The sequence below is a fragment of the Leptonychotes weddellii genome, chromosome 2, assembly GCF_054177405.1.
Source record: "Leptonychotes weddellii isolate Sample4059 chromosome 2, ASM5417740v2, whole genome shotgun sequence".
Taxonomy (NCBI): Eukaryota; Metazoa; Chordata; class Mammalia; order Carnivora; family Phocidae; genus Leptonychotes; species Leptonychotes weddellii.
In genome coordinates this window covers 113,051,981-113,071,197 of record NC_138370.1, presented here as the reverse complement: position 1 = coordinate 113,071,197, position 19,217 = coordinate 113,051,981, and the positions used below count along the sequence as shown (strand labels likewise).

The 19,217-nt window shown below is 36.8% G+C and overlaps 1 protein-coding gene across 3 annotated transcripts in view; it reads right to left on the bottom strand.

Annotated features, from left to right (window-relative positions):
- The window catches only part of LOC145720163 (protein FAM13A-like), a 166,275-nt gene that overhangs the window by 92,568 nt on the left and 54,490 nt on the right, over positions 1–19,217 (bottom strand). For all 3 annotated transcript variants that reach the window (XM_081812180.1, XM_081812181.1, XM_081812179.1), the window contains exon 4: positions 7,492–7,669. In XM_081812180.1, coding sequence (XP_081668306.1) covers positions 7,492–7,669 — 178 coding nt within the window. The remainder of the gene's footprint in view (positions 1–7,491; positions 7,670–19,217) is intronic.

Here is a 19,217-nt window from a genome sequence, read left to right as displayed (position 1 = left end):
TTATTTATTTGAGAGAGAGAGAGAGATTGAGAGAACAAGTGGGGAGGGGGCAGAGGGAGAAGCAGACACCCCCTGAGCAAGGAGCCCAATGTGGGACTCGATCCCAGGACCCTGGGATCATGACCTGAGCCAAAGGCAGATGCTTAACTGACTGAGCCACCCAGGCACCCAGGAGCTGGTTCTTTGAAAAGAAAAACAAAATTGATAAGCCTTTACCAGATTCATCAAAAAAGAAAAAAAGAAAAAAGAAAAAAAAAAAGGACTCAAACAAAATCACAATAAAAGAGTAGAAACAACTGATACCACAGAATTGCAAAGGATTGAAAGAGAGTATTATGAAAAATTATGTGCCAACAAATTGGACATATAGGAGAAATGGTTAAATTCCTAGAAATATATAACCTCCCAAAACTGAATCAGGAAAAATAGAAAATTTGAACAGACGGATTACTAGCAGTGAAATTGAATCAGTAATTGAAAAACTCCCAACAAACAAAAGCCCAGGACCACATGGCCTCACAAACAAGTTCTACCAAACATTTAAAGAAGAGTTAATACCTATTCTTCTCAAACTATTGTAAAAAATGGAAGAGGAAGGAAATCTTCCAAATTCATTCTAAAAGGCCAGCATTACCCTGATATCAAAACCAGATGAAGACACTACAAAAAAAGAAAACTACAGGCCAGTATCTTTCATGAACACAGATGCAAAAATCTTCCGCAAAATATTAGCAAATCAATCCAACAATACATTAAAAAAAATCATTCACCATGATCAAGTGGAATTTATTCTTGGGGGGCAATATTCACAAATCAATCAATGTGATACATCACAGCAATAAGAGAAAGGATAAAAACCATATGGTCATTTCATTTGATATGGAAAAAGCACTTGACAAGGTACAACATCATTCATGATAAAAATCCTCAACAAAGTAGGTTCCGAGGGAACATACCTCAACATATTGAAGATCATATATGAAAAACCTACAGTTAACATCATACTCAATGGGGAAAAACAGATTTTTCTCCTAAGGTCAGGAATAAGACAAGAATGTCCACTTTCACCACTTTTATTCAACATAGTACTGGAAGTCCTAGCCAGAACAATCAAACCAGAAAAAGGAATAAAAGGCATCCAAGTTGGTAAGGAAGAAGTTAAACTTTCACTATTTGCAGCTGACATGATACTATATATAAAAAACCCTAAAGACTTCAACAAAAAAACCCATGATGATAAATGAATTCAGTAAGGTTGCGGGATACAAAAATCAATGTACAGAAATCTGTTGCTTTTCTATACACTAATAATGAAGCAGCAGAAAGAGAAATTGAGAAAAAAAATCCCATTTACAATTGCACCAAAATAATAAAATAGGAATAAACTTAACCAAAGAAGGGAAAGACCTGTACTCTGAAAACTATAAAACACTGATGAAAGAAACTGAAAATGACACAAACAAATGGAAAGATATTCCATGCTCATGGGTTGGAAGAACACTGTTAAAATGTCCATACTTCTCAAAGGAATCTATAGATTTAATGCAATCCTTATCAAAATACCAACAGCATTTTTCACAGAAGTAGAACAAAAAATCCTAAAATTTGTATGGAACCACAAAAGCAGCCAAATAGCCAGAGCAATCTTGAAAAAGAAAGCTGGAGGTATCACAATTCCAGACTTCAAGTTATACTACAAAGCTATAGTAACCAAAACTGATATATGGTACTGGTACAAAAACAGACACATAGATCAGTAGAACAGAATAGAAAATCCAGAAATACACCCACAATTACATGGTCAATTAATCTTCAACAAAGCAGGAAAGAACATGCAATGGGAAAATAATAGTCTCTTCCACAAATGGTTTTGGGTAAACATGCAAAGGAATGAAACTGGATCTCTTTCTTACACCATACACAAAAATAAATTCAAAATGAATTGAGGACATGAGACCTAAAACCATAAAAATCCTGGAAGAATCAAAGGCAGTAATTTCTCTGACATCGGCTGTAGCAACATTTTTCTAGATATGTCTCCTGAGGCAAGGAAAACAGAAGCAAAAATAGACTATTGGTACTATATGGAAATAAAAACTTCTGCACAGCAAAGGAAACAGCCAGCAAAACTAAAAGGCAACCTACTGAATGGGAGAAGATATTTGTAAATGACATATCTGATATGGGGTTAGTATCCAAAATATATAAAGAACTGATACAACTCAACATCCAAAAAACAATCCAATTAAAAAAGGGACAGAAGACATGAATAGACATTTCTCCAAAGGACATACAAATGGCCAACAAACACATGAAAACATGTTCATCACTCACCATCATGGAAACGTAAATCAAAACCACAATGTGATATCACCTTACACCTTTCAGAATGGCTAAAATAAAAAACTCAGGAAACAACAAGTGTTGGTGAAGATGTGGAGAAAAAGAAGCAATTGTGCACTGCTGGTGAGAATGCAAACTGGTGCAGCCACTGTAGAAGACAGTATGGAAGTTCTTCAAAAAATCAAAAACAGAACTAGCCTATGATCCCGTAATTGCACTACTGGCTATTTATCTGAAGAATATGAAACACTAATTCAAAGGGATACATGCACCCCTATATTTATTGCAGCATTATTTACAATAGCCAAATTAGGAAAGTAGCCTGTGTCCATCAATGATGAATGGATAAAGAAGATGTAGTGTGTGTGTGTGTATACACACACACACAATGGATTATTTAGCCATAAAAGAATGAAATCTTGCCATTGACAACAACATGCATAGATCTAGAGAGTATAACGCTAAGTGAGATATATCAGTCAGAGAAACACCATATAATTCTGCTCAAATGTGGACTTTAAGAAACAAAAGAAATGAACAAAGGAAAAAAGAGACAACCAAAAGAACAGACTTTTAACTATAGACAACAAATTGATGGTTACCAGAGGGGAGGTAGGTGGGGATATGGGTGAAATAAGTGAAGGGGATTGAGAGTACACTTATCCTGATGAAAACTGAGTAATAGAATTGCTGAATCACCACACTGTACACCTGAAACTAATATAACACTGTATGTTGACTATATTGGAATTAAAATCTAAAAAAAAGGAAATGAAAAGGCAACTCAGAATGAGAGAAAGTATTTGCATATCCTATATTTAATAAGGGATTTATATCCAAAATTATGAAAGACTCTTATAACTCAATGATAAAGAAAATCTGATTAAAATATGGGTAGAGAATCTGAACAGACATTTCTCCAGAAATATATAAATGGCCAATAAGTACATGAAAAGATATTCAACATGTGGGAAATGCAAATCAAAACAATGAGATACCAGGGTGCCTGGGTGGCTCAGTTGGTTAAGCATTTGCCTTCGGCTCAGGCCATAATCTCAGGGTCCTGGGATTGAGTCCTGCATCGGGCTCCCTGCTCAGCAGGGAACCTGCTTCTCCCTCTGCCTCTGCCTCTGCCTCTCCTCCCTGTTCCTGCTCTCTTCCTCTCTCAAATAAATAAATAAAATCTTAAAAAAAAAAAAATGAGCTACCACTTACCAGGGAAATTCCAAAATTCCTCTGAAAGAGAAAATTTGATGGAAAAATAAAGGAGCACAAGAATGAGCCATCTAAAAGCCAGAAACAAACTCAGGTATGTGTGCAAAGTTAATATGTGATAGAGTTGGCACTGTAAATTAGCAAAGAGATAATGCTGCTCAGTGTATTATTTGGCAACAATTAGCTATCTGAAGAAAATCAAACTGAAGCTATACATGACACATGATAAATTCTAGATAAAAGTGTAAAGTTAATCATAAAAAAGCTATAAATATAACAGAAGAAAAATATATATTGTAATACCTTTGTTATTATTAAGACAATATTACTAAGCAAGAAATAGTATTCAGATTTATTATTAAGCAAGATACAAATCCCGATAAAAAGAAAGGGGAAGAGTTGACAAATTTAAGTGAATTAAAAATTTTAAAAATTTGATAAATCACCATAAAGCTAAAAGGCAAACATAATAGGAATGAAGTTCTACATTTTTTTTTTAGCAAAGGATTAGTTTTTAGAAAACCTAAGAACTCCTACAAAGCAAGAAGAGCCATAAATATAAAGTAAAAAGCAATCATAAGACAGAAGCAAAAACTACAGAGAAACACAAATATAATGCCACCTACCACATAAGTCTAAAATATACACAACCTCACAATTAGGAGAGCATTTTTTCCCATTAGATCAACAAGTATTTAAATATGTGTTAACACTCAGTATAGCAAGCTTACAGGGAAATGAGTATTCTAAACACCAATGGTAGAATCATATAAATTGTTACAGCCTCATGAAGGGCACCACACATTAATTTTAAAATGCATAAACTCCTCAGCCAAGCAATTCCACTTCTAGGTTATCTATTCTAGAGAAATAGTTGCAGATGTACATAAAGAGTTACAACATTCAATACGTTCACTGCATCTCTGTCTTAATCTATAAGAATTGACACCTCAGTGCTTATCAGTATGGGGAAAATTAACCGAGTTAGGGAAAATTCATAGTATTCAAAATATTAAAGAATGAGGTATATAAGAGTGATATTAAAAGTTCCAGTGGTACTGTAAAAAAACCAAGCTTCATAATATATGCATCATGATCAGACTTATATTTAAAAAATAAACATCTATGGCTGTGTTCAGAAATTAGGAAGGGTATCTACCTAGTGGTTATGGATTTTATCCCTAGGAAGGAGAGGTTGGTGTGGGAGGTACTAATGGGGGATACTTTATTTTTATCCTATATACCTCTATATTATTTGAGTATTTACAATGATAATATTACATGATCATCTAAATTTAATAAACCTATAACTGGAATTACATGTTGAAAACCTATAATTAAAGAGCCACCCAAAAGCCCAGCATTCAGAGCACCAAACATTCATCTGTTGTTGGTGCATATTCTTCCATTTTATGATTATACATTTCATAGCCAATACCTTTTTACATCTGAAATTTTATGTTCTTTCAAAAGTTAACATTATTTCATGAGGATGTTCCCTTATTAAAAAAAAAAAAAGTTTCCTCATCTACTGACTAAGGCAATATAGTCATCTTACGTATTAAGAAAAGCATTTCCTTTGTTCGTCTTTTTGTGGTTCATGTGAGAATTATCCTTGAATCATAGTCCATACATGTGATAAAGATGATCAGTGGAAAGCTAAGTGAGGTCACTGGAGTTGAAGTGTCTGCTTTTCCTTAACCTAAACCGAGGAACTTCAAGGACAACATAAACCACTTCTGCCTCTTTAGAATCAATCAGATAAATGAGACAGTATAGTACTTGGTAAGAGCTCAATAAACAGCTGTTTTAAGAATTATACTCTATTTCTTTTTTTTTATTTTTTGAATTATACTCTATTTCAATGTGAAAAGTACCTAGTGGCAACTTCTATATTTGTAAGTTTAGAAATACGTACCAAGTCGATCACAACAATGTACATGTACTTAATGCCACTGAACTGTACACTTAAAAATGGTAAAACGGTAAATTTTGTTATGTATATTTTACCACAATACAATAAGCTTAAAAGCTATACTAATTAGTAGAGCCTATAATAAAAACTCATCACTTATTTGATATTTGATTGAAGCAGGTTACCAGAAATTCCAGATCAAGCCCAATCCAGTAAGTCAGCAACAAAGTATGAATCTGTGTGTTATAAAATAAGTGCTCTAGGTGCACCCGGGTGGCTCAGTTGGTTAAGCGTCTGACTTCAGCTCAGGTCATGATCCCAGCGTCCTGGGATCAAGTCCCACATTGGCTCCTTGCTCAGTGGGGAGCCTGCTTCTCCCTCTGTGTGCCACTTCCCCTGCTTGTGCTCTCTCTCTGTCTCTCTCTCTCTGACAAATAAATCATTAAAAAAATAAAAATTTGCTTTCACCTCTCTTAGAATCTAGGGTTTCAAAATTACTGAACAGTTTTCCACTTATCTTCATTTCTTACACGTAAATCACCAAAGGTTTATTCTGAACGTAGGAGTAAAAAGAATAAATACAGCTTATTTCGTTAACACAAAGTTCGTGAGTAAAAAGTCAGTGGAGCCTATGTTTGAGATATTTATTCATGAGACCCTAACATATCCTATGAAATGCTACTATTTAAAATTTAAATCTCAGGACACCTGGGTGGCTCAGTCAGCTAAGCGTCTGCCTTCACCTTAGGTCATGGTCCCAGGGTCCTGGGATCGAGTCCCACATCAGGTTCCTTGCTCAGCGGGGAGCCTGCTTCTCCCTCTGCCTGCCACTCCCCCTGCTTGTGCTCCTCTCTCTCTCTCTGACAAATAAATAAAATCTTAAAAAAAAAAAATTAAAAAAATTTTAAATCTCTAAGGTTACAATGGGAATAGTTATTAAGGTAGAACTTCTTGGGGCACGCTCAGTCGGGTAAGCGTCTGACTCTTGGTTTCAGCTCAGGTTATGATCTCAGGGATCTGGAGATTGAGCCTGCAGAGGGCTGTGTGCTGAGCAGGGAGACTACCTGAAGATTCTCTTCCTCTGCCCACCCACCCTCGCGTGCATATGCGCACATGCACTCGCATGCGCTCTCCTCGCTCTATTTTTTTTTTTTTTAAAGGTAGAACTTCCGGCCATAGGCTGTGAATGTCCTGGAACCCTGGACTCACCGTGATCTAAGCCAGAGTTTATATTTGGACAGTTATTCTGAGAACTGTAATATTACTAGTTCTGGGCTGATGAATGAGTCTACAGATGAACTGAGTGTATAAGCAGATACACTATTTAAAAAATTGCTGAGAATTTATGAGAGCTTTTAAAGTGTGAGTATATTCTTTCTCTGTCCTTATAACTAGAAGAAATGTGTTTGATATCAGTGGAGATTAGTAGGTTAATAGGAGAGTTAAAAGAAAAGTCCCTGGTTGCAAAATCATGTTTCACATATCAACAATTAAGGAATTAACAAGGAAAAGGAAATATGAAGTTTTACAAAAATTCTGCTATAGCACCCACCAAGGAGACAAGTGTATTTCTAGTCTAGTTAATTCCTAGAAAACAAATGTAGCAAAGGCTAATTTTCCTGTCACTGACATACTGAGCCTGTATTTTTCTATTAGCAATGATTTTATCAATTTAAAAAATTATGCAATATATTATACTCCTTCCCTTTCTGCTAATCAATGTTTCAGATTAAAAATTTTTAAATGCCCTTTTTAGTGAAAGTAAAACTTATTTCCAGAATTTTATATAAGGTTGTTGGAAATATTATAAATTGTGGTTTTCATGAGAATGCGTTATCTGCCTTATTCAACATTGGGATGAAAAACAAGGATAAAATGCCCAATAGCAAGCTAGAACTCCTCCACCATAAATTGGTTGACTTTTCAGTCTGAAATACGATTCTACAACCCAAGTAATTTCAGGCAGCGATAAAGAAAAAGTGGCATGTAATATTAACAGCAAAACTCCACTAACTTACTGAAAGCAATTTGGCCCAAATACAGTGGCGAGGTTGTGGACATTCATGCGATTCTGCACATGGTGCTTGGCTACTTTTGTCAAGAACCGGCACAGGTACTTGAGGAGGCAGTAGTGGGTGTCTGGCAGCTCTTCTATTAAGTCTCTTAAACTACTCTCCTGAGCATCATTTCTGTCATCTGGAAAGAAAAAGGATAAAAAATGCTCTCAGGCATATTTCACAGTAACAAAGGCATAATAAGGCATAATAAGGTCTAACATTTTATTCAGGAAAAAATTCCTGAAGACTTAAATCAGCCATTGGAAAAAGAGGGGGGGCAGTTTTGCCTTTTCTTTGATTTTTGAGCATTTAACTTTTTTTAATGTTAAAGATTTACTAACTTATTCAAGACATCCTGAAAATCATGACCTTTACTCAGTGCATAAAATGGGTTCATATTTCACTTCTGTGTGTTCCTTACCCAAAATTAAGGTAAAGGTTGGCTTTTTATCCATAGTGGAGCCTCCCATTTGATTACTGTCTTCAAGTTGGTTAAAAACAAGAATCTCTTAGTTGAATAAAATTTAATACAAGAGACATTCCTGGGTCATCATGAACAAGACTCAACTTAGTTGTCAGGAAATCCGTAGCTAGAGAAAAATGAAGGAAACTTTTAATTTTTTTTTTTTAAAGATTTTATTTATTTATTTGACAGAGAGAGACACAGTGAGAGAGGGAACACAAGCAGGGGGAGTGGGAGAGGGAGAAGCAGGCTCCCCACAGAGCAGGGAGCCCGATGTGGGACTCGATCCCAGGACCCTGGGATCATGACCTGAGCTGAAGGCAGTCGCCTAACCAACTGAGCCACCCAGGTGCCCGGAAACTTTTAATTTCTATATAGCTTTTTATCTCTCCCATGTCAGAGTTTAGAATTTGATATGTGCTTCTCATACAAAAACCAAAAATATCTTACAGTGAGCCAAAATTCAGACATATGAAAAGTTTCCTTCAATTCTCAAAGATTTATGTGTTTTGTCAATATCTAAATACAGTCCTTTTAGGCACATGTCTAAGGCAATGAAAACTTAATCCAGTTACTACTAATATACATTGGATTCCTTAATTTACATAGGTCAGCTGCTTTAGCCAGTCAAGTGAATAAGAAACAGTAAAGTGAGGCAAATGTGACACAAAGGAAGTGGATTTGTCAGTGGTACAAAATTTATGCATAACATTAGGCCATCGAAAGAAGTGAAAATCCAGAAAACATGCAGAAAGTCACAGAAACTGCTGAGTAGCTGCAGAGCAAGGATTAGGAAGGTAGGCTCAGGAGTCACTTTCTGGGTTAGCATCCTGGTTCTGCCACCTGCCACCTGTGTGACCTTAGACTCTATACTAAACCATTTCCTCATTTATAAATGGAAATACTAACTACCTCATAGGGTTGTGATGAGGATTAAGAGTTTCAATTTGCAAAGTACTTAAAACAGAGAGGTTGACACATGGTAAGCATTATGTAACTACTTGTTAAACAGAGTAACTTCTTTTACTTTACCTTCATTAATTTGGTTTTATGAGAACACTGAGGTTTTAATGAAATGCTTTTAATATGAGTCCATTTCACCCTTTTGAACGCTAGAATAAGGGATGCTGCCAAAAACAGCAATGCCAAAAATGTGTAGACTTCAATCATTGTTAAAATCGTTTTGGAGAACATTCTATATATGATTGGAGTAATTATTTCTCACAGATCACCAACAATGTGATCCAATAATCTATACAAGGTTTATGGAAAAACAGTTTTCTTGATATTAGAAAATTTTCACATTAAATTACTTTAAAAAGAGAAATCATATACAAATACTTTGATAATCCCTAAAAACATGTGGTGTGTTGCTTATGATGGCATTATTTTCCACTGAATTATGATGTTGACTATGTAAGAAATGGAAATAATTAAGTTTGGAGTAAAAACTTAAAACTACCCATTTCTCATACCTTTATGGTTAGAAATAAATATGATCTATAAGAAAATGAATTCTATTTTGTCTTTTTAATTTTCTTACAGTGACTAATCCAAAGTGAATCTGGATGTTTTCACGGGTGTGTACTGTCTGTTTAAAACTGTGGTTTAATTCCAGCATTTAAGGATACAGGCAACAGCATTCCAACAGCCTTGATAAAGGGCCGTTCGTCTTCTGGCTCTGAAATGAAACCTCAAATCCTAAGGCCAGCAATGTGTGAAGACACCAGATTGAATAAAAACAAATATTGAAAACAGTTATGAGTGGGGCGCCTGGGTGGCTCAGTCGTTAAGCGTCTGCCTTCGGCTCAGGTCATGATCCCAGGGTCCTGGGATCAAGTCCCACATCCGGCTCCCTGCTCTGTGGGAAGCCTGCTTCTCCCTCTCCCACTCCCCCCGCTTGTGTTCCTGCTCTCACTATCTCTCACTATCTCTCTCTCTCTGTCAAACAAATAAATAAAATTAAAAAACAAAAAAAAGAAAACAGTTATGAGTTTATGACAATAACATCTTTGAAAGAGCGGGGAGCACTTTCATCATTTATTTCCAATTTTTGAAATATGATAAATAATTTTCCCAGGAAATAAAACTGACAATAGGAAGGGAGACAGATACAGTCAGAAAATCTCAAACTTAAAAAAACAACATAATTCCTTTAGAGCATGAATGGCAGAATCAACAAATATGTTCTCAAAAAGAAAAAGTAGTTGAGGAAAAAGTATCTTCTGTTTCCTACGATGGAAGACAGATTCAGTGATTGACTCACTAAGCGAGTATGTCAGTGTCCTCTACCTCAGAGGTTGTAATGGCAACATGCTCACTTTGAACCCTGAATATTCATAATTTACCTCCCAACTCTGTTCAAATATACTGACAGTGCAGTAAAGACCTTGATTTATTAGCATAACATTTCTTGTCGCATCTTTTCCTACTAATTATGTGTTAACATACTGAGAATCTGTAATTTGTGCTGTTTCTAGAAGTGTGATAAATATCACTGCTACACTCAGCCTGCAGCAATCTTATAGACAAGATTTCCAATACATGAGAATAATTGCTCAACACCTTTAAAAGAGGCTGCTAGGGGCGCCTGGGTGGCTCAGTCCATTAAGCATCTGCCTTCAGCTCAGGTCATGATCTCAGGGTCCTGGGATTGAGTCCTGCATCAGGCTCTCTGCTTGGTGGGGAGTCTGCTTCTCCCTCTCCCTCTGTTCTCTTTCTTTCTGTCTCTCTCCCTCTCACTCTCTCTCAATAAATAAAATCTTTAAAAAAATGTTTAAAAAAAATTAAAGAGGCTTCTAGAGGTTGCCTAGCACAGCAAGTGGGGGCAGGGGTGGTTGGAGGGGATGCAGTATTGGTATAAATGTGCCTTTTGATGCCTGAGAGCAAAAGCTTATAATAATTACTTTATTATTGCTTGCATTATTTTTTGATTTGCTGATACCTAAATATAATAAACACTGCCTTGCCATTCATGTTCTTGCACTGATATTGGTAATTACAATGGCTTCAAGGTCTCATATTATTAAAAAAGCAAGCAACGCTTCTATTTTTGTGAACATTTATTCATTATACTTATGCTATGTGTGATATTTATCACATGCTTTCTGTGTGTCTGGCATTCTCTAGGGATACAGCACTGCAAACAAACTTTTATAAAAGTTATAATGGGAGAGACAGGCAGTAGTCTAATAATATATATGTGAGTGGTAACATAAATGCTCTGAAGAAATATAAGGCAGGACAATGAGGAATAAAGCAGAGTGATATGGGGGTGGGAACGTTCACTCAGCATGATCTGGGAAGGCCCCTCTGACATGGCGACAATTAAGCAGAGAGCTGAAGGAAAGGGGGGAGCGCATGCTAAGCAGTAGAAACGGCAAGGGTGAAGGCCAAGTGTTGGGAGAGTGGCAGGAAATGAAAACAGGAGACAGTGGAGGAAAGAGCTAGGGAAGATCATTACAGTCTTATTATAAACCTTGTTCCCTCCCCTTCAACCCTGAGCGAGGGTTTTGAGCTATGAGATTGTTAAAAGGAACACTCTGGTGATGGGTATTAAAGAGGGCACGTACTGCATGGAGCACTGGGTGTTATACGCAAATAATGAATCATGGAACACTACATCAAAAACTAATGATGTATGGTGATTAACATAACATAATAAAAAAAATGATACATGGCCTCTATCCTCAAAGGGTTTTACTCTAGTTTGGGAAGATAGAGAACATATATTAAATGTAGTTTGCATAATAAAACAATTTTAATGTTGCACCAGGAAAAAAAAAAAAAAAAGGGCCACTCTGGTTGCTGTGTTGAATCTGGACTGTAGGGGGCGCAGTGGAAAGCCGGGGGCTGAGCTGGGAGAGGCCAGTCCCAGAGAGAGAGGCTGGTTGCCTGGAGCAGGTTGATCACAGTGAGATGGTAAGGCAGGGTCCAATTCTGGATATAGTTTGTATCTTGTCTGTTTTACACATGGAAGTTGTTTGTTTTATATATGAAAAATGCATGCATGGAATATACATTCAGTCATTCAACAAATATTTACTGAGTGGCTATTCTGTGCCTGGCATGATTCTAAGCATTTGGGATATATCAGAAAACACAAACAGAAATCCCTGCCCTCAAGGAACTTATATTCTAGTAGGTGCGACCTTAAGCAATAAAAACAGAATTCAGAGCACCAGTCGGGGTGAGGGTGGTGATTACAATATAAATAAGATTGTCAGCAAGGCCTCATTGAGAAAATATTTGATGTTTATTGGCAGTTAAAAAAAATCCACAAACCAGCAAATGTAAGCTCATTCAGAGTTGGTTGGAGGCTGAGGTTTAAACATCTTTTAAATGCCTTGCATATAAAAAGTGATAGTTTTAATAGACTGATACACACTTTTAAGATACACAGATAGTAACACAAACTAGTATACAAATAAAAAGACATCTATATTCCAAATATATCTTGAAGAAATAAATACTTTAGTCCATTTACACAACTAGCTGAGCTGAAGTGTTAAGTAGGAAGGGGATCAGAGTATTCAAATGATAACAAAAGTGTCATTTGGTGGTCAGAGGATAAGGATATTCAGCAATGAAATTCCACAGAATGGTCTCTGAAACAGAAGTGAAATGTACCTCTGCAGTTGTATTAAAATATTTTAACTGTTGGGGCACCTGGGTGGCTCAAGCGGTTAAGCATCTGTCTGCCTTCCGCTCAGGTCATGATCTCAGGGTCCTGGGATCCAGCCCCTCCTCCCGCTCCCTGCTCAGTGGGGAGCCTGCTCCTCCCTCCCACTTGTGCTCTCTCTTGCTCTCTTTCTCAAATAAAATCTTTTTTTTTTTTAAGATTTTATTTATTTGACAGAGAGAGAGACATGGCGAGAGAGGGAACACAAGCAGGGGGAGTGGGAGAAGCAGGCTCCTCCTGGAGAAGGGAGTCAGATGTGGGGCTCGATCCCAGGTTCTGGGATCATGACCTGAGCCGAAGGCAGACGCTTAACAACTGAGCCACCCAGGCGCCCCTCAAATAAAATCTTTAAAAAAATATTTTAACTGTTTAAACTTATAGTTATTTCTAGAATTAAAATTGAATAAAAATTAGAATACATTATAATTTATGAGCCAAAAGGTTTAAGAAAACTTTGCAGATGGAGTAATGGTTAATAATTGAAAGTCATCATTTTCCTTAACATTAATCTTTTCCTAGGACAAGAACTTTCTCCACTAGTGAAAAGAGCTACTTCAAATTATACAAGTTTTCTTGAAAGCTTTCATTTGTTGTTGGCTAAATTTCACCCATTTCTCAAGCTAAAACACAAAAATAAAACAAGCACAGTATATATAGTACACAGAGAAAACTACTCAGCACTTAAAGACTATACTATAAAAACTTTTGCATTCCAGATTAAGTAGCAAACATTGAACCATGTGACAAGTATTTGTTCTCATTAAGAAAAGATTATGATCATAATCAGCAATGCTGAACCTATATCACAGGATGGCACTTAACTCTAATCTGGACATTTATCCTGGTGCTTGTCACGTGCTCTGATTTTTCAATGGCCATGAAGTTATACTGTACTTACAACCTTAGCCTCAAGGAGAAAAAAAAAAAAAAACCAAAACAGGCAAAATGCTAATCTCTACCATGATATATCTCAGAGCCAATGAGAAGGTCAACATTAAAAGAACCAAAATATTTAGCCTCATGGCGCCAGATTTATCGAAGTAGCTTTTTATTTCCTCATTAAGCCTCACAAAGGATTTATGAAAACTTGCTAATCTGTTAGATAGAACAATAAGCTGTTGCTGACTTTGAAGATGAAGAAAGGTCACAAGCCTGAGCATGGGGACAGCCTCTTAAAGCCAAGAAGAAGCTAGCAAGGAAACAGGGATCTTGGCCTTACAACTATATGGAATGGAAAAGTGCCAAGGATCCAAGTGAGCATGGAAGCAGCTTCTCCCCTGGAACCTTCAGATAAGAACCCAGGCTGACCAACACCTTGACTTTGGCCTTGTGAACCTGGAGGAGAGACACCAGCTGAGCCCACAAACTTCTCACCCATAGAATACTGAGATAATTTGTGTGGTTTTTAAACCACTAAATTTGTGGAAATCTGTCACAGCAACAATAGGAGCCTAATATATCTCCAGTTAGAGAGGACTAGACTGAAAGAGATTAATTAACTTGTCCACGTTCACACAGTTACCAAGTAGCCAAGCTGCAACTCGTATGTGGCAGTCTGACCTCAGAGCATGTGATCTGATCAGTGCACTCTAACAAAGTTAGATATTGTCACTGTTATTATCATAGAGCAACTACCACACTGTCTCGTACATGTAAATGTTTAACAAATGTTTCCTGAATCAACAAATGAACAAGCAAAATTGGTAAGTGGTGGAGGTGGGAATCTTAATTCATTTATGATAAATTATAGCTTCTTAAGGTCCTGAGGTGCGTATGGGGGAACGTTTTAATAAAAACCTCCATGAATGTCTGGGCACAAAATGCTTTGTAGAATACATGAGAACAAAACATGAATTGTATTTCTTTCTAAATATGCAGTTGCAAAGAATGGGGAAAAATAATCATAAAATGCCAGCTACACTGGATTAGACTGGGTTTTACCCCTGCATTTCATACCCCAGGAATGGAATCACTTCTTTAGAGTGAGGAGAAGCTTACCTAAAGAACATAATTATATTTTCTGGTTAATGGAATTGGTATATTTCTATATAAAAGGAAAGGTTATATGTTTACAGCTCTCTTGCAACCCTTGCCCATGACAAAGTTCTCAAAGCCTTACACAAATTTCTGAAAGGACAGGATGATAAAGTAACTAATAAAATTTAATAAATTACAGTCTATTCTTAGACATTAATGAAACTACAAATCTTATTCTGATTAGATTCTACAAATGCAGAGGTGTATTTATTACCAAATTAGCCAATATCTACACTCAACTCCCGGCTCCCAGAATGAGCCGTCACGTAAAGGCAAGGCCTGCGGGATGAAAAAAGAATTAGATGATAACTTTACATTTCAGTCCCATAATACTCCCAGTGATACCTAAATAGTGTGTCATCAAGTCTATTCTGTGGGCATTTACTGAGTGCTAAATGCTTGCTAATGGGGGAAGACTGGCATAGATAAAAATGTAAGAAATACATGAAATAGGGGCGCCTGGGTGGCTCAGTTGGTTAAGTGTCTGCCTTTGGCTCAGGTCATGATCCCAGGGTTCTGGGATTGAGCCCGCATCGGGCTCCCTGCTTGGCGGGAAGCCTGCTTCTCCCTCTCCCACTCCCCCTGCTTGTGTTCCTTCTCTCGCTGTGTCTCTCTCTGTCAAATAAATAAATAAAATCTTTAAAAAAAAGAAAAAGAAACACATGAAATAGCCTATCTGAAGTCAAAACTGGGAGCTCCTATCTAGGCTAGATATTAGAAACAAGTATTTACCAGCTAAAGAACCTGTTTATGTGGGAATGTCAGTACACAGGAGAATAGAAAAAACAATCATAGCACTTTGGAAGGGGAGCCTCCACAATATAATATGCTAATCTTGAACAATATTGGCAATATCCCAGCTAACAAACTTGGCTCTTTCCATAAATCTAGTGCTATATTAAATGGGCAAAGTACAGTAAGTGTATAATCTCAATGGGAATCACTTTACCACCAGTTTCCCACCCTCCAAAAGACTAGTGATTAAATGCTCAGCTGTAACGGACTTATCTGGTGTCATATGAGATAAACCATCAAACCCAGAGTTTTTAAGCCTCTTTTGAATGTTGCCTCTTTCTCCGGTAAGTCCTCAAATTGTTTATGGACTCAGTGTAAAGGTTGATTATTTCCATGGGTTTAGCAAAATACTGGTATTGAGAATACAGCTTAACAGCTTTGGGGCAGAGCTTTAGGTGACTAGCAAGCTAATCATTTGTCATCCCCTCAAATTGATATTCTTTAAACTTTCATTATTTTACATGAGTTGATTTTCTACTAATACAAATTATATATATAAATATTAATACATATAAATATATACTTATATATATTAAAAATTCATTTACTAGCTGTTGTATTTCTCTTCCAGCTCAATTAAGATACTCTTCACATAAAAACGTTAGTGAAAAATATAGAATTAACTGAGGTTTTCATTCAATTAACAATTCATTCTAAAAATCCCTAACAGACATTATCATCTTGGCCTTTAAGCAGCTGGTCTCCTCTCTATTTTTCCTCTTCAAGCCCATAATCTTTCTACTATTAAAAATTCTATTCCCTGTACTACAAGAATAACTAAAAACACAGACAATAATAGGTGTTGGCAAGGATGTAGAAATTTTAAACCTTCATTCATTGCTGATGGGAATGGAAAATAGGACAGCTATTTTGGAAAACCGTTCCTTAAAATGTTAAACAATGTCACCCTACGACCCAGCAATTCCACTCCTAGGTAGATACCCAAGAGAAATGAAAACATATGTCCCTACAAAAACGTGTACATAAATGTTCATAACAGGATTCTTAATAGCCAAAGTAAAAACAACCCAATGTCCATCAATGGGCAAAGGTGCTATATTCATACAACAGAGTATTAACCAGCCATAAAAAGGAACAAAGTACTGATGTTCCAACATGGATGAACCTTGAAACACATGCTAAGTGCAAAAGGTCAGTCACAAAAGACCACATATTGTGTGACTCTATTTACATGAAATGTTCCTAAGTCCAGGCAAATCTATGTAGCCAGAAAGATTAGTGTGTGCCTAGGGCTGCGAGAAGTGGGAGAGATGTAGAGGAAGGAATGGGAGTATCTGCTAATGGGTTTGGAGTTTCTTTTTCTTCTGGAGTGATAAAAATGTTCTAAAACTAAATAGTCATGATGACTGTGTTCTGAAAACACTAAAAACCACTGAATTATATACTTTAAAAGGGGCAATTTTATGGTGTATAAGTTGTATCTCAATAAATTTGTTCTAAGGAAATTCTGTTGGCTTTAAAATCAAGTATAAGAAAAAGAAAGTCAGAGGAGACCTTCTGGTTAAAGATAAGCTTATCTACTTTTCTAATACCTCACTAAAATAACAATGAAAGAATTTTTTAAAAGATAATAAGCCATCGACACACACACACACACTTTACAACCAGTTGTTCTAATGCAGATTAACTGCTCAACCATGGCCTCTCTATCCAAGTTTGCATAATCCCACTCACTACTCAATGCTATCTCCTAGGGCCAAAAAGGAAAATAAAGATTTATACATGGGCTCGGGAAACAAAAGATCTTGATCTAGTTATCAGGATCTACAATCTTAGAGATCATGGGGGGTTAAAAACACAAATAATATTTTCCTGTCACAGGGATCTGGGGGGAAGTAGAACCAACAGGAATGTCATCAAATGTATAGAGTCCAATTTATTCCAGTGGAGGTTTTGCACATTTGACTAACTGGCTTCTTGGGCAGATATGCAGGTAGCAACCTTGAACTCTTTACTGGGTTTAGGTCTACCCAGAAAAACAGAATAATTTATATATTTGGCATTGCTTATAGAAAAACCTAAGAGGCATATACTGGAAATGGAAAGGGCTTAAATACGGAGTTTAGTATAATGATTCTGTTTTTCACAGAAACAGAGCCTGAAAGGTTTTAGAACAGACAGGGTTTTTCAGTCACTTGGATTCACTTCCCAAGTCTTTGAAATATTTGCCTCTCTCTTCTTGGCTGTTCTTTTTTGGCCTTGGTTGCTTATACTTTTTAAACATCTTACTGTCCTTTTAGTGGATTCTGGGGTTGAATAATTTCAAAAGAAAAGGAATTTCTCAGTAAGAAGGAATTAACCCAGGGAAGGAAATATGTCGTATTCTTCCTATGGAGCTCATACTATCCAAAGAGTGATTACTTAATAACCAGTATTATAACTAGCCAAGAATTGCATGGTATTTTTAAATTTGCAAGGCAGGGGCGCCTGGGTGGCTCAGTGGTTAAGCGTCTGCCTTTGGCTCAGGTCATGGTCCCAGGGTCCTGGGATCGAGCCCCGCATCGGGCTCCCTGCTCGGTGGGAAGCCTGCTTCTCCCTCTCCCACTCCCCCTGCTTGTGTTCCCTCTCTCGCTGTGTCTCTCTCTGTCAAATAAATAAAATCTTAAAAAAAAAAATTTGCAAGGCAAAATTACTCAGCTAAACTCCAACAATAAAAATGGCATTATGATACATAGTATGGATAAAAGACAGGCTTAACTCAAACTTACTCTGGTGAATTCCTCATGTAATGAAGAAAAACATAACTCAATCTTAAGCACAACTCAGTTTATTAAATTAGATTTCTTTACAATTAGGCATTGTACTGATTAAAATGACCCTATTATTAGGGTGGCTTCCTTAAAAAAAAAAAACAGTTGCTGTCTAAATTATCAAATTCTCATAAGCTAAAATTCACAGGCTCTTAACTCTCACATATTGTTTGCACAGCTGCTACTATAAAATTCTGTTCCATTTAAAATCAAGTACAGGGGGAGAAAAAGGAAAGGGAGAACATCCATTTCAAGAGAAGGGTTGATCACTTGTGTTTATCTAATTAAATCTTCTTCCCCAGAATCCACTAAAATGACAGTAAGATGTTTAAAAAGTATAAGCACCCAAGGACAAAAAAGAAGAGCAGAGAAGAGAGAGGCAGATATTTCAAAGACTTGGGAAGTGAATCCAAGTGACTGAAAAACGCTGTCTGTTCTAAAACCTTTCAGGCTCAGAGGAGCCCTCCACCACCCTGTGCATCCAGGCAAGCATGTGGTCAGGCAAGACGGGTGAGGCTTAGTCTTTGGATACTGTTAATGGATTCTTGCATGCCAGAGATAGCCAAGGGCTAGAGCAAGGACAACAGTTGAAAATGTGAGGACTAGTGAAAATCTGCTAAGAAAGGGCCCATTAGCATACTTCCTACTTCCCTGCTCTTGAGGAACACAATGGCTGAAAAGAAAAACATGTCCACATAGAGACATTTGTGGGTCCCCAAATCAAATAGGTTACATTTCCCTCCATCTATACCCACTATCTAATCCTCCTAAAGCAAAGTACACCTTTGTCCCCATACACAAATGTTTTTCTTAAATCACGATAGCCAAGACCACTTATGTTTACATGAAGAGATGCACGAAATCCCACAGACAAAACAAATATAGAGAAAAGAAAACTTAAACAAAAACAAACCCTTGTTAGTATTCTCAGAAAGATAGG